At 38.9% G+C, this 13,137-nt stretch overlaps 2 protein-coding genes across 4 annotated transcripts in view; both read left to right on the forward strand.

Annotated features, from left to right (window-relative positions):
* The window catches only part of LOC103137841 (sodium- and chloride-dependent GABA transporter 2-like), a 16,709-nt gene extending 10,566 nt beyond the window's left edge, over positions 1 to 6,143 (forward strand). Inside the window, exons 5-14 of the mRNA XM_007551798.2 lie at positions 271 to 403; positions 1,946 to 2,080; positions 2,167 to 2,270; positions 2,507 to 2,631; positions 2,738 to 2,850; positions 2,950 to 3,087; positions 3,240 to 3,342; positions 4,287 to 4,387; positions 4,475 to 4,645; positions 4,731 to 6,143. Of these exons, the coding sequence (XP_007551860.1) occupies positions 271 to 403; positions 1,946 to 2,080; positions 2,167 to 2,270; positions 2,507 to 2,631; positions 2,738 to 2,850; positions 2,950 to 3,087; positions 3,240 to 3,342; positions 4,287 to 4,387; positions 4,475 to 4,645; positions 4,731 to 4,823 (1,216 nt within the window). The 3' untranslated portion in view covers positions 4,824 to 6,143. The remainder of the gene's footprint in view (positions 1 to 270; positions 404 to 1,945; positions 2,081 to 2,166; positions 2,271 to 2,506; positions 2,632 to 2,737; positions 2,851 to 2,949; positions 3,088 to 3,239; positions 3,343 to 4,286; positions 4,388 to 4,474; positions 4,646 to 4,730) is intronic.
* Position 6,144: 1 nt separating this feature from the next.
* Positions 6,145 to 12,541, forward strand: eno1b (enolase 1b, (alpha)). Of its 3 annotated transcripts, none has more exons than XM_016671597.1 (12): positions 6,145 to 6,151; positions 7,564 to 7,731; positions 8,270 to 8,365; positions 9,009 to 9,067; positions 9,148 to 9,217; positions 9,359 to 9,492; positions 9,591 to 9,813; positions 10,253 to 10,450; positions 11,200 to 11,401; positions 11,478 to 11,586; positions 11,756 to 11,814; positions 12,221 to 12,541. In XM_016671597.1, the coding sequence occupies exons 2-12, from the start codon at positions 7,647 to 7,649 to the stop codon at positions 12,288 to 12,290; spliced, it is 1,305 nt and encodes a 434-aa protein (XP_016527083.1). In that variant the 5' UTR covers positions 6,145 to 6,151; positions 7,564 to 7,646; the 3' UTR covers positions 12,291 to 12,541. The 3 variants fall into 3 exon arrangements, with proteins under 3 accessions (XP_016527083.1, XP_007551882.1, XP_007551886.1); XM_007551820.2 differs by lacking the exon at positions 6,145 to 6,151 and adding an exon at positions 7,448 to 7,557 and having other exon boundaries at positions 7,638 to 7,731; XM_007551824.2 differs by lacking the exon at positions 6,145 to 6,151 and adding an exon at positions 7,450 to 7,520 and having other exon boundaries at positions 7,638 to 7,731.
* The last annotated feature ends 596 nt before the right edge of the window (positions 12,542 to 13,137 follow it).

A 13,137-nucleotide genomic window follows, 5' to 3' on the forward strand; every position in this document is an offset into this window, starting at 1 on the left:
ATTTAGATTCATAAAATGCATATTTATTTTATTTTATTTTTTATTTTTTTATTTTATACAGTATTTGCCCCCTTAAATATTCGTTTGAAGAAAAACAATGACAACTATAATATATTATTGTTGAAAAGTAATTGCATTTTTATTGTCTTAGACAGGGAAGCTTGTTAATGTAGCTCTCATTTTATTCATGAGTAAAAATGTATTGTGCTAAAAAAATACAATTTTAAAAACAATTCTGTACATGGCCTTACAGTGCGTCTAATGTCATAGGCGGCGGGTTTTAAATATTTCCACTGGTATAGAGACCTTGGGAAGCATACGATGGGACCTTTCTTTGTGCCTTCTTCTGTCCTGGACTGTCTGCTACTTCTGTGTTTGGAAGGGAGTGAGATCCACTGGAAAGGTAAAACCAGAATTACACTGGAGGGATGGACGGATGTAAGAATCATCTTTTGTGATTGTTTGTGGTGGTTTGCTTGTCCATTCCATCAAACATCTCCTGGCATGTCTAGGTGATATTAAAGCTGGGTTGGCCTTGAACTTTTTAAATTTTAATGAAAAGAAAACAGAGGTGATGGTGTTTGGACCCAGAGGCTCCTGTGAGTCCTCCTCTGTTGCCCTGGGACCTTTGGAGGTTTATTTTAAACCTGTTATTACAGATCTTGATTTTAAGGTGGACAGTGATTTCAAATTGGACAGCCAAATCAGAGCCGTGGTTAAGTCCAGTTTTTATCATTTAAGGCGCCTGGCATCAGTGAGATCTTTTCTTTCCAGGGAGCATTTTCAAACAGTGATCCACGCTTTTATTTCGACTCGACTGGATTACTGTAACTCACTATATCTGGGAGTCAGTCAGTCGCTGCTCTCACGTCTGCAGCTGGGAGCAGCTGCAGACGTGCAGCTGCAGAACCACGTCTGCAGCTGGTTCAGAAAGCTGCTGCACGACTTTTGACAGGAAGTCGAAAGAGAGAGCATGTGACCCCTGTCCTGGCCTCACTTCACTGGCTGCCTGTATATTTTAGGATTAATTTTAAAATTATTATGTTCGTTTTTAAATCACTGCATAATCTTGCCCCGGCTTACCTCTCTGAGCTTCTTCACCCCTACAAACCTTATCGGTCTCTCAGGTCCGCAGATCAGCTGCTCTTGGAGGAACCGAGATCAAGAAGGAAGCTCAGAGGGGACAGGGCTTTCTCTGTCCTGGGTCCTAAGTTGTGGAAAGACTTGCCTTTGCACGTTAGAGAGGCCCTTTCACTGTCCACTTTTAAAGCTCGTCTTAAAACCCATCTATTTTACTTGGCTTTCAACTCCAGCGGGATCTAGTTTTAAATTGTATGTTTTTTTGTTTTTAAACTGTAAGAGCTTTTATTTTTATTTTTATTTTTATTTTTTTTTAATTATGTTGTGTTTTAATGTACAGAACTTTGTATCAGCTGTGGTTGTTTTAAAGTGCTTTATAAATAAAGTTTGTATGGTATGGTATGGTATGGTATGGTATGGTATGGTATGGTATGGTATGGTATGGTATAACTCAAAGGAAAAAATAATCTAGATTCAATAAAGTAACCAGTGCTTTTAGCCTGTTTTATTGCATTTTCATTGTCTCCCTTACTTATTCACATGAACATATAAATTAAAACTATCACTAATTAATGTCAGTTTGGTTTCACTTATATGAAGTAAATTGAGTCTTCTCTTTCTCCGGGAAGCTCTGCAATGCAGGGTGTGTTTTTTTTTAGCTGGTTTAGAAAGGATTTTATGATAACCATCAACTATGTACTGGAGATAAATGAAGTCTTATCATGGAGGAGAAGGTGCATGACTACCTCCTGGAAAGGCAGCAATTAGACAGACGTGGAGGCCAACACAACTGCTTTTTCCAGCCAATGTTTGTAAGTTTATCTTGCTAACAGGATGGATGACTTTTTTTAATTATTTTATGCAGGCGACCTACTTCACAGCTACATTCCCCCTCTTCTTGTTAGTATTGCTGTTAGTCAGAGGAGTGACTCTTCCAGGAGCTTTCCATGGTATAAAGTACTATTTGTACCCCAATCCTGCACGGCTCGCTGATCCGCAGGTACCCTGACTCAAGCAGCCCGCTTTGCACGTCCTTTTAATTAATTTTGAGTGTAATTGGACAAACTTGCTCTGACTGTCTCATAGGTCTGGCTGGATGCTGGAACACAAATGTTTTATTCATTTGCTCTGTGCTTGGGATTTTTGACCACTCTCGGGAGCTACAACAAGTATAACAACGACTGTTACAGGTGAGCACCTTAGAGGAGTCTTTATGGTCCTAGGTTTTTGCCAGAAAAGATAATTGTTTATTCCTACAGCAATTCCACAGTTGTTTATTCTGTTGCCTTGAAGGAAGGAGGTCCTAAGTTCAAATCCCAACTTTATACGAACTACAACTAAATGACATCACTTATGACATGGTTGCCAGACTGTTTACAATTTGTGTCTTACATGATACAAGTTGCTTCTGTCTTTCTTTTTGCAGAGACTCCTTCTATCTTTGTTTGGTAAACAGTGGAAGCAGTTTTTTATCTGGATTTGCTGTTTTCTCAATTCTGGGCTACATGTCACAAAAGCAGGGTGTCGACATTTCCGCTGTTGCTGAATCAGGTACAGATGTAAATCTGGTTTTTGCTTGAGTACCGCCATGCTTTTAGCATCAGCCCCACAATACTAGAAACTAAATAAACCATTTCCTTTGTGGTTTATTTTGCAGGTCCCGGACTTGTCTTTATAGTCTACCCACAAGCTGTAACTCTCCTGCCTTGGCCTCAATTCTGGTCCTTGTGCTTTTTCTCCATAATTATCTTTTTAGGAGTCGACAGTCAGGTCAATAGCAAGATCTTAAATTTATTTTAAAAAATGTAAGTGTGTCATAAAATACATCCTCAGTGTAACTCCTCTCTGTGTGACTCTCCCCTTTTTTAGTTTGTTGGGTTGGAAAGCATCATTACCTCATTATCAGATGTCTGTCCTTCCAGGATCAGGAAAGGATACCGCAGAGAGCTTCTGCTGTTGCTGATCTGTTCCTGTGGCTTTATGTTTGGCCTTTTTTTAGTGTCAGAGGTGAGCCTAAAAGAAACAGTTTTGACTGTTTTCTGGACCAATCAGGTGTCTTATTAGAAAACTTGGTCCTCATAAATAATAACCGTTTCAGAGTTTGGATATGCCATCAAATAACCTAGCCTCATATAACTGATTAAACATTTTGATTTCAGGCAGGAATTTACATTCTGCAGATCTTTGATCACTATGTGTGCAGCGGACCCACACTTCTGATGATGGCAATCTTCCAGTCAGTGATTATTGGATGGATTTATGGTAAGAAACAGCTGTCATGTTATGTTAGCCAACTAGCATACACTTACATTGTTTTACCCAACCATGATGCAGTTATCCTCTAAAAATGTACATCTGATTTACTAAACAAAAAGGAGCGTGACTTCAAGAGGAAATCAAAATAACATCAGAGAAACGTGAGAAAGGGCTTAAAAAAAAGGTTTTTCAATTCCAGGAAAATGTCCCTTAGCCTAGCAGTCAGGCTTATTTTAGGTTGAAGTGTTCAGTGTTTTTATTTTAAATTTGATATTGAAAAATTTACTATCAGACTTATACCGACATTCTTGCCAAAGATATCTAAAAAGCTTGTGCAGATCCATATTTTCACTCAAAAAAGTGGGTGTTAAAAAAATCCTACCTTAAAAAATGTTTCTAGGAAAACAAAAACTGAGGATGAATGACGCTATAAATGTTTTTTCAATTTATAGTTCATTTTATTAGGTTTTTTTTAGAAGGTCTGAGACCGTTTAGCTTGTAAGCCACGACCCGCCTTTTCCCTTGGAGGAGTTGCCACTGCTCAAAATGGGAAAGAAAAGAGAACATGTCATTGAGGTAAGGCATACGTGTTTATCTTTATAAACCAGGACGCTTCGATAAAAAAAAACAGTTTCTCACCTAAACTCAGCCAAATATACACTCAGAGAAACAACTGAAATAAAAAAGCAGATAAAAAAAGATGAGCACCTTAGTGGGTCTTTCTGCCATGTGAGGTGAAGGAAGTGGTGAGAGAGGTGATAAAAAGAAATTAATAATGTTCAAAGTGAAAAAAATGATTTAAAAAAAAGTTTATTTTATTTCGCAACCTTCGAAACTTCTTGTTTTAGGTGGGAATACATAGATCCATTTACACACATCATTATCTTTTCCACTCAACAGTAAAGCAGTCTCTGTCTCTCTCCCTCTTTCCCTCTCTCTCTCTCCTACAGGAGCTGGACGGTTCTCTGACAACATCAAAGACATGATTGGGTACAAACCTCTGCCACTTATCAAGTACTGCTGGCTGTATGCCATCCCTCTCTTGTGCTTTGTAAGTAACTTTACAGAGTCTCTGGTTCCACGTGATAAGTTTAGATTTGATCCCACAGTGTTCTCTCTTTTTCATGTTCCTTTAAAGGGATCCTTTGTATTCTTGCTCCTGAGATACACCCCGATGAAGTTCAACAATTCATATGTGTATCCATGGTGGGCTTATTGCATTGGCTGGTTTTTGTCCTTGTCTTCGTTGTCTATGATCCCACTCAACATGGTGTGGAAACTAGCCAAAGGAAAAGGAACCATTTGGGAGGTTAGCAGTTGATATTTCATATTTTATCAAAACATTTACAATGTTAAACCTTCAGTTTTTTTGTGTTGCTGCCTACTTTTCCCAGCGCCTCAAGACGAGCGCCCAGCCTGCGGATGATCTCCCAGGGATGTCGAGGGAGATGGGAAACGAAGAGGCTTCCCTCACTGAATGCGTCTGAGAAAAGACGCATTCAGTTTCAACATTCAGTCTCTTGAGTTCACACATATTGTCAAATTTAATGAACCATATAATGAACCTGATAAAGCTTAGCTGTTTAAGTTTGATTTTCCTCACATTTGCTTATTTTACTAAATCCATCATTTGAAGAGAGGCTACAAACAATATGAAGGATCTTACTGTATGAGTGTATCAGAAGCAGAACACAAATAAAATTCTCATATACACCATATATGGTGTATATAACTGGACAAACCACTTAAACCAAGACACACATGGGAAAACTTGCAGGTACCTCTGTGTTAATAAATGAAAAACCCACAATGGTCAATTAATTAACTTGAGTCTGACAAAAATAATAAAAACAAAACAACAGAAAAAAAACTAAAAACTGATAAAAGTAGATCAGACATTTCAACAGAATAAATTTTTCTATATTTCTTTAGTCGGTTTTAAGTTATTCCATTGTAGGGTTTTTGGTCTTTAATACTAATAATTTTGTCCGTGTGTGAGTTTATATGCTGATATAAGTGAGTAAATTTCCATTACTTCTCATTTTCTCAGAGATCAAAATAAGGTCTTGATTATTTTAAGTTAACATAGACTCCAAATAGAGAGCGTATGTGTTTGGTATCTGTGCAGGTTAATGTTTATCGTACTACAGACACATTTTTAAGGCAGGTATGACGTTCACATTATATTTTAGATTACAAATAACAGTAAGGTAATCTAAAAATAATAATACCAGACAAATTATATCATGAAGGTGCGGTTATCGATAATCATATTCACTACTGTTGTAAAACACTGTAAATAAGTCCTATGTCCATTAATCCATCCATCCATTGTTTTACACCCTTATCCCATTGGGGTCAGGAGGGGTGCTGGTGCCTATCTTCAGCTATCAAACGGTTGAGAGCCGCAGATAAGTCCTACGTTTAATCACAAATTGTAACTTTTCATTATTTCCCACTAAACCTGGTCAGAGGGCGAGGAGGCAAAACGTTTATCCAGGTCTGCTCGTAACTAAGAAAATATGTACAGATATAGCGACCAAAGCCAGTTGACACAAAGCTCTCTTTGTTGTTGGCTACTTTTTCTCCTCCAAAATACCTCTGCAGCAAACATCAGAGGAAGTGGGTTCCTGTCCAAAGCTGCAGACCACAAGAGCTGAGATTGTATCTCAAGGCAGAGAAGAAGAAAAGAATGTGGCTCTGTTTCTGCTGCTGCCAAAAGCTCAAGTCCCCTGTTGCTCCTCTGCTCAAAGGCCGATTAAGTGTGCAGAATGAATTTCTTGTATTTCAATTTAAAAGCAAATATGTTATCCAGGTGAAGCTGGTTATCCTCCTAAAGCCTCATTAAATTACTTTGGAAGTCTCTGGATTGTTTCTCTGGATTTTATTTTGTGACATCAGAGTAAAAGGAGAAAAATGCAAATGCATGCCACTCTTATTTTTTGAAAAACTTCTATATCCTTTTGAACTCATAAAATGTATACTTGTTCTTTTTTGTTGTTGTTTTTTTACCTGTAACACCACAGACATACGATCCTCTTAGAGAAATACTTGCAACAGTGTCATTTTTTTAAAACGGTACCCATTTTACCTCATTAAGCTATATAAGTATGAAACACTAATATGTGAAGCAGAACATATAAATCTTATAAATCAATTCAATGTCACTGCATGGTTTTTTTTACATACTTACTAGCAGTGTGTTTTCTTGAATTATTGCATTTGCAACATAATGTTATGTAACCTTTGCCAGTAAATGTCACCTTATACTTGTATAGTAATGAAATAATGGTTTTGGTAATGAACCTGCTTCTTGTCTGTGTGAAATTATTTAGTTCATAATACAGATTAAATACATAAAGTTTCTGAAACTGCATAATTAAGGACCATCCCCATTTGCTACATCTTTTCTGACCCGTTCCATATGTAAAATTATTTTTTAATGTTTTGTTGACTCCAGCGGCCTTTATTTTGCAGTTGTCTGACAAAAAGGTGGGTTATGAGAGACGGGGAAGACGTGATAAAGGTCGTTGGTCAGACTCGAACCCCAGACAGCGTGGAGGACTAAGGCCTCCATACATGTGTTGCTCTTTCCCGCTGCACCCTGCCAGGATTTTAGCCAGATATTTAGGTGCGGAGCATAATTACTCTGCTGCTTCTGGTTTTCAGAGCATGATTCGTGTAACTTATTGAAAGCTGTTTTTGTAAAAGTGACCTGTTCATAATGTAGACCCGGAAAACCAAAAATGTCTTTCACTTTTTGTTGGAAAATGTTTTTTTTGACAGACATCAGTTGAAATTCCATATCTGCAGCAGTTCAATGCCAGATCTTTTTTTTCCTGCAGCTTTGTGAACAAAAATTTGATCAAAGCTCACCATGAATTGCATCTTGTAGTTTTTCCTCTGTTTGCAGAGATATAGCGAAAACAGATATCATGATATATTATTTGCAGAGTGGCTATAGAGTTACAGGAGTTCTGTTTTAAACTTTCATGATGACATGGCTGAAATTCAGAGCTATAAACCCAAGCTTTCTAAAAGCAACTACGCCCTTTCACAGTCTCCAGTTCTCTGGCAGATGGGCTAAGTTCATTATCCTGCCATCCATGTGACTCATCAGCTGAACAAGCCTAATCCAATTAAAGCGGCAGTTTGTCTGTTGTCTCTCCTAAGCTTGCAGCTAGGTCAGGATATTTTTGAGTACTCCAGCTAGAGGAAGAGGTTCAGTAATTAATATTTCATTTAAATCTTTTTGTTTGCTTGTTTCAGTATTAACAAGTGTACCTGTGTCTCATCTTCAGGTGTGCACCATGTCTATTATTAAGATCCACTCCAGAGAGATCTTTGATTCTCGTGGAAACCCCACAGTGGAGGTTGATCTCTACACTGACAAAGGTAGGCCTGTACACTTGACTTCAATATGTTTCTGTTCCTGGATATCGGGATGTAAATTGAATTGACAATGTGTTCTTATAATGATAAACTATAATTGAACTCTGGCTGTCTTCCAATTTCTCAAACATCATTTACGTGAACTCCCCAAAGCACTTTAATTGCTTTACCAACAAACTGCTTGCAAAACTTTCAGGAGAAATTGGTAAATGTTGCCTTTGTGCTACACACTTTCAGCCTGTAGCAGTGTTTGCAAAGAAATCTGAGAACAATGACTGAACATCTGTCTGTTTCTGGAAACTAAACAATTGTCCAGAAACTTGTTAAGCAGCAACCTGACTTTATATTATATTGCTGCTTTTGCACACTTTATGCACATTGTACTGTCACCACCATTACCATGTAGCATCCTCCTGCTAAACTTGAATACAGTAACAGTGTGGCTCAGTTAAAAATTTAAATCTTCTGGGGGGGAAATGTAGCTTTTTTGAGTTGTTTACTCATTGTGTTTGGTGTTCTTGTGCCTCTGGATGATTTCCAGGTCTGTTTCGGGCTGCTGTTCCCAGCGGTGCTTCTACTGGGATCTATGAAGCTCTGGAGCTGAGAGACAATGACAAGTCTCGCTTCCTGGGGAAAGGTCTGTGTGTCATTATTGTTGTTCAATGCTGGAAACAGCATGCTGAATTTGTGCCTTTACCTAAAATGTTAACAGGCTTTATTTCCCTCATAGTTTAAAAATTTACATCTCTTTCATGTATCTGTGTGCTCCCTCTCATTCATGTGGTGAATGGAGAGCAAGATATGACATTAATCAGACGATCGAAGGCATAATAAACCCTCCAAACCAACAGGAGGCCCCCTAGTTGCACTGTAACTGTATTTTGTACAAAAATAAATTAGTTGGTTATCAAGGAAGAATTCTTGATGCTGAAAATGTTTCACTTTATTCCATGTAGTTGGACAGTAAAGACTTTCTATCTTTTTAAAATATTTTCTTATACCTTGGTTCTTTTACACGTTCCTGCAGTGGGAATGCACCTTTAGTCAAGCTGTAGTAGTTGATGCTAGCTGGAAGGCCCCCAAATCAAATTATTTTAATATACAACATTGGATCAGCTCTGGCATCAAAACAGGGTGGATTTTTTTTTACTCTGATTAACATTGTCACTCATAAATTTGGTGCAAATTAGGAGCATTAAAGGTGTAATGTGTTCTGTAGTTTGTCCCTTTGAGTGACTTGTGCATTATGCAGTGAGAGCATAACTAACTCCTCATTACAGGCGTCTCCCAGGCTGTCGAACACATTAATTCAACTATTGCCCCTGCACTGGTCAGTGAGGTAAGACAGCAGTTATGTTCCCAGTGTTAATTTGTCTTCACTGATGGAAATCAGATGTGTGACACTTCCTGTTTCCTCAGGATGTTTCTGTGGTTGACCAAGAGAAAATTGACCAGATGATGATCGATTTGGACGGCACCGAGAACAAATGTAAGAAACCATCTCTATGTAACTTCACCTATAGCTATCTTCAATGTCTGGTTCAATTTTAGCTGGAATCTCGTGTGCATAAAATGTGTGTATTTTGTTGTCTTACTGCTAAGCTTTCACTAATATTTTCATTTATTGTAGCCAAATTTGGTGCGAACGCCATCCTCGGTGTTTCTCTGGCTGTTTGCAAAGCTGGCGCTGCAGAAAAAGGCGTTCCCCTCTACCGCCACATTGCTGACCTGGCAGGTAACCCTGAGGTCATCTTGCCTGTGCCGGTGAGACTTTTCATTAAACAGCAAATGCACACTCACAGGGTTCCTCTAGTTCAGTTAACTACAGGCTTCGTGTCTCTTCTGTTTTCCGCCACCATCAGGCCTTCAATGTGATCAATGGCGGCTCTCACGCTGGTAACAAGCTCGCCATGCAGGAGTTCATGATCCTGCCCATCGGTGCCAGCACCTTCAAGGAAGCCATGCGTATCGGAGCAGAGGTTTACCACAACCTGAAAAATGTCATCAAGAAGAAATATGGACAGGATGCCACGAATGTGGGCGACGAAGGCGGCTTTGCTCCAAACATATTGGAAAACAAGGAGGGTGGGCATTCTTACTGTTGATGCCATCCCAACAAGCTTCTGAAAAAGTGCAACTACAGAAACATGCGACTAACATAGGTCTACATACATACAAATCAGTTCCCTGAAGACTTGCATGATCACGTTTCTTTTTTTTTTTTTTTTAGATTTTATTGGCTCTAGTGGCCTTTATTTGATAGTTGATTGACAGGAAAGTGGGTAATGAGAGAAGGGGAAAACATGCAGCAAAGGTCACCCAGGCCGGGAATCAAACCTGCGACAGCTGCGTCAAGGACTAAGGCCTCCATATGTGGGTTGTGCTTAACCCCAGCACCACTACAGCACACCCCTCACATTTGTCATTTTAATAGCAAAAAGCAACAGAAAAGTCACAAAAGCATGTTGACAGTGAAATGTTTCATTTTTCCATATGTGCTTGCGCTGGCTGTGAAACCCTGAAGCTCTGGAGCTCCTGAAAGAGGCCATTGCTAAAGCTGGGTACACAGAGGAGGTCGTGATCGGCATGGACGTAGCTGCGTCCGAGTTCTACCGGGACGGAAAATACGACCTGGACTTCAAGTCGCCTGACGACCCGAGCCGCTACATCTCCCCAGATGAGCTGGCTGATCTCTACAGGAGCTTTGTGAAGGATTATCCAGGTTTGCAAGTTTTTACACATTGATTTTTCAGGAAGAGACTAGGACGCAATTAATTATTTAACTACAAGATGATTGAGGATAAACGGTGCTATACAATCTGTTCATGCCCCTTGAACATTTTCTCTTTTGTCATGTTACAATTACAAACTCTATTGTGTTTAAAGGTGATTTTATGTGACGCACAAATGCAAATTATCGCATAACTAGGAAACGAGGACCTCAAAAGTGTGTCATGCATTCATTTTTAGCCCACTTTGCTTTGATACCCCTACAGAAAATCCACTGCAACCAGACAACTTCAGAGGTTACCTGGTAGAGTTTTCTACAGGCCGTGTAGGGGACAGTGGAAGGTGTTCGTTAGATCAGGTCAAATTTTAACTTTCTGGCCTACCGTGGACCCTAGCATATTTATTATTAAGAATGTATCCATTTGCTGATTTTCTGTGGAACTTAAAATCAAATTATTTAAAGAAAACTTACCTATTTGAAGATTTTTCTTTTATTAGTTCATAAAATATTAGGAAGAAAATGCAGCTTGGGAAGCTAAAACACCTAGGCACACTTCTTGACTGGCTAATTTAGAAGTCATTATATATTTTAGCAGCACTGAAACTAATTGAGGTGATTCAGCTCCATGTGACAAAAAGCCTGAATTTTAACATTGAAATAGGTTTCAAAAGCTTATGGGGTGTTATTTGTACTATCACACACTATGTGTCTAATGAAAACCTGTTTAACCATTTATTCAGTGGTGTCCATTGAGGATCCATTCGACCAGGACGACTGGGCGGCCTGGACCAACTTCACAGAGAGTTCAGACATCCAGGTTGTCGGAGACGATTTAACTGTAACGAATCCCAGCCGCATCTGCAAGGCGGTGGAGGAAAAGGCCTGCAACTGTCTGCTGCTCAAAGTCAATCAGATTGGAACAGTTACAGAGTCAATGAAGGCGTAAGTCGACATCAGTTCACCCCACAGTTACCAGTATGATGGTGACACTCCAGTGAAATGTGTCTGCGCCCTGCAGGTGTAAGATGGCCCAGGAGAGTGGCTGGGGTGTGATGGTGAGCCACCGCTCCGGGGAAACTGAGGACACCTTCATAGCCGATCTGGTGGTTGGACTGTGCACAGGACAGGTAATATACAGAGCAATGTTCAGGCTTTAAATAAACATGTATTCATGCAAGCAGATAATATGAACTTTCACCTTTTTGGAGTGGATAATAAGTTACAGACTTGAAGCTGGTCGCCAGCAGTCAATCACGTGTCTGGGAAACAAAAACTAAATGTTTTTATCATATCCAGATCAAGACGGGGGCTCCTTGTCGTTCTGAGCGCTTGGCTAAATACAACCAGATCCTGAGGTGAGCTTTAGTTTCATTGAAACACTTAATAATTTCTGTCATTTGGTCAAAATAACCTATTTCACTCTCTTCTTTTGTAGTAATAATTGCTTACAACTACAATAAACTAGAATTAGACTGAAAACCTTCTAAATACAATACCTTGCAAAAGTGTTTGCAAGTGTGACCCACTAACTATAATTGTAGTCTCTCTGCCAGTTGGTCTGTTACATTAAATACAAAAAACACTAAATTTTACATTTGTATTATGACACTATAAAAGTTAAAGAGCAATAAATATTTTTTTGAAAAATACTCTATTGTATCATTTAGAATATCTAAAACTGCAGTTTGAACTGCCAGTTCAGAAATGTTTTAATGTTTGCTGAATTGAAACACCCTGCTTTTTTCCCCCTCTCTCTGGCAGAATCGAGGAGGAGTTGGGGGACAAGGCGCAGTTTGCTGGGAAAAACTTCAGGAATCCTGTGATTGAGTGAATGAGACATTTTTACTGGTGAATGCAAAAATGTGTGTGAACGCTTCAGTTTAACAATTAGATGTGCAGAAGTCCTTCTCTCAGTAAGTAAAAACTACCAGCCATGTCAGCCATGAGCTCTGGTGACGAAAATAATAGATCTGATTGTAGTACAATATTGTTTTCACAACAAGCACCTGCACTTTGGAGATGAAGATAATAAAGTTTTGTTAGCGAAAAAAATACCATTAAATTATTAATTATTTTGTGTCATTTTTCTCTTTTTGTCATGGAGGTTTTCAATGCATGTTGGAGCCCAGAATTTAAATCCCAGATTAAGACCTTTCTGTTCTCCCTGTTCATACCTGCTAACTGTTAACTGGAGAAAACATGTTTGCTGATGGTCTTAAATGGAGGGAGGTAGAAAATTGAGGGAGGAAACAGTAATATACGGTAAGTTATGCTATCAAGTCACTTTTGTGAGCCTTTCTGATGTTAAGGCTTTTTTTTTTTTTTTACTTAAAGGAGAGTTTTCTTAGATCTTACACCAACTTTGGTTCTTTGCATGAGAAAGTACTAAGTAGTTAAAGTTCAAACTGGAGTTGAGTTGGAGTTTACATTGAGTTTGGTTTAAATTCAGACTGTTTTGCAGAGTGACATGATACAGCCAATCAGAGTCTCACACCAACAATCAATCGCAGAGGCTGAAGTTCAGTGGCTGTTAGTTGTTTTGCAGATAGTGATAGTGAGTTGACTATAAGTCTTTCTGAATGCAAAAAAGTGCCCAACTGTCTTAGAGCAGGTGGTTGATCCACAGTGGGTCAAGCATGACAAACCCAAGCACTGCTGTAAATCCACAAATGAATGAG

This window comes from Poecilia formosa, unplaced genomic scaffold, assembly GCF_000485575.1.
Source record: "Poecilia formosa unplaced genomic scaffold, Poecilia_formosa-5.1.2 Scaffold2, whole genome shotgun sequence".
Classification (NCBI taxonomy): domain Eukaryota; kingdom Metazoa; phylum Chordata; class Actinopteri; order Cyprinodontiformes; family Poeciliidae; genus Poecilia; species Poecilia formosa.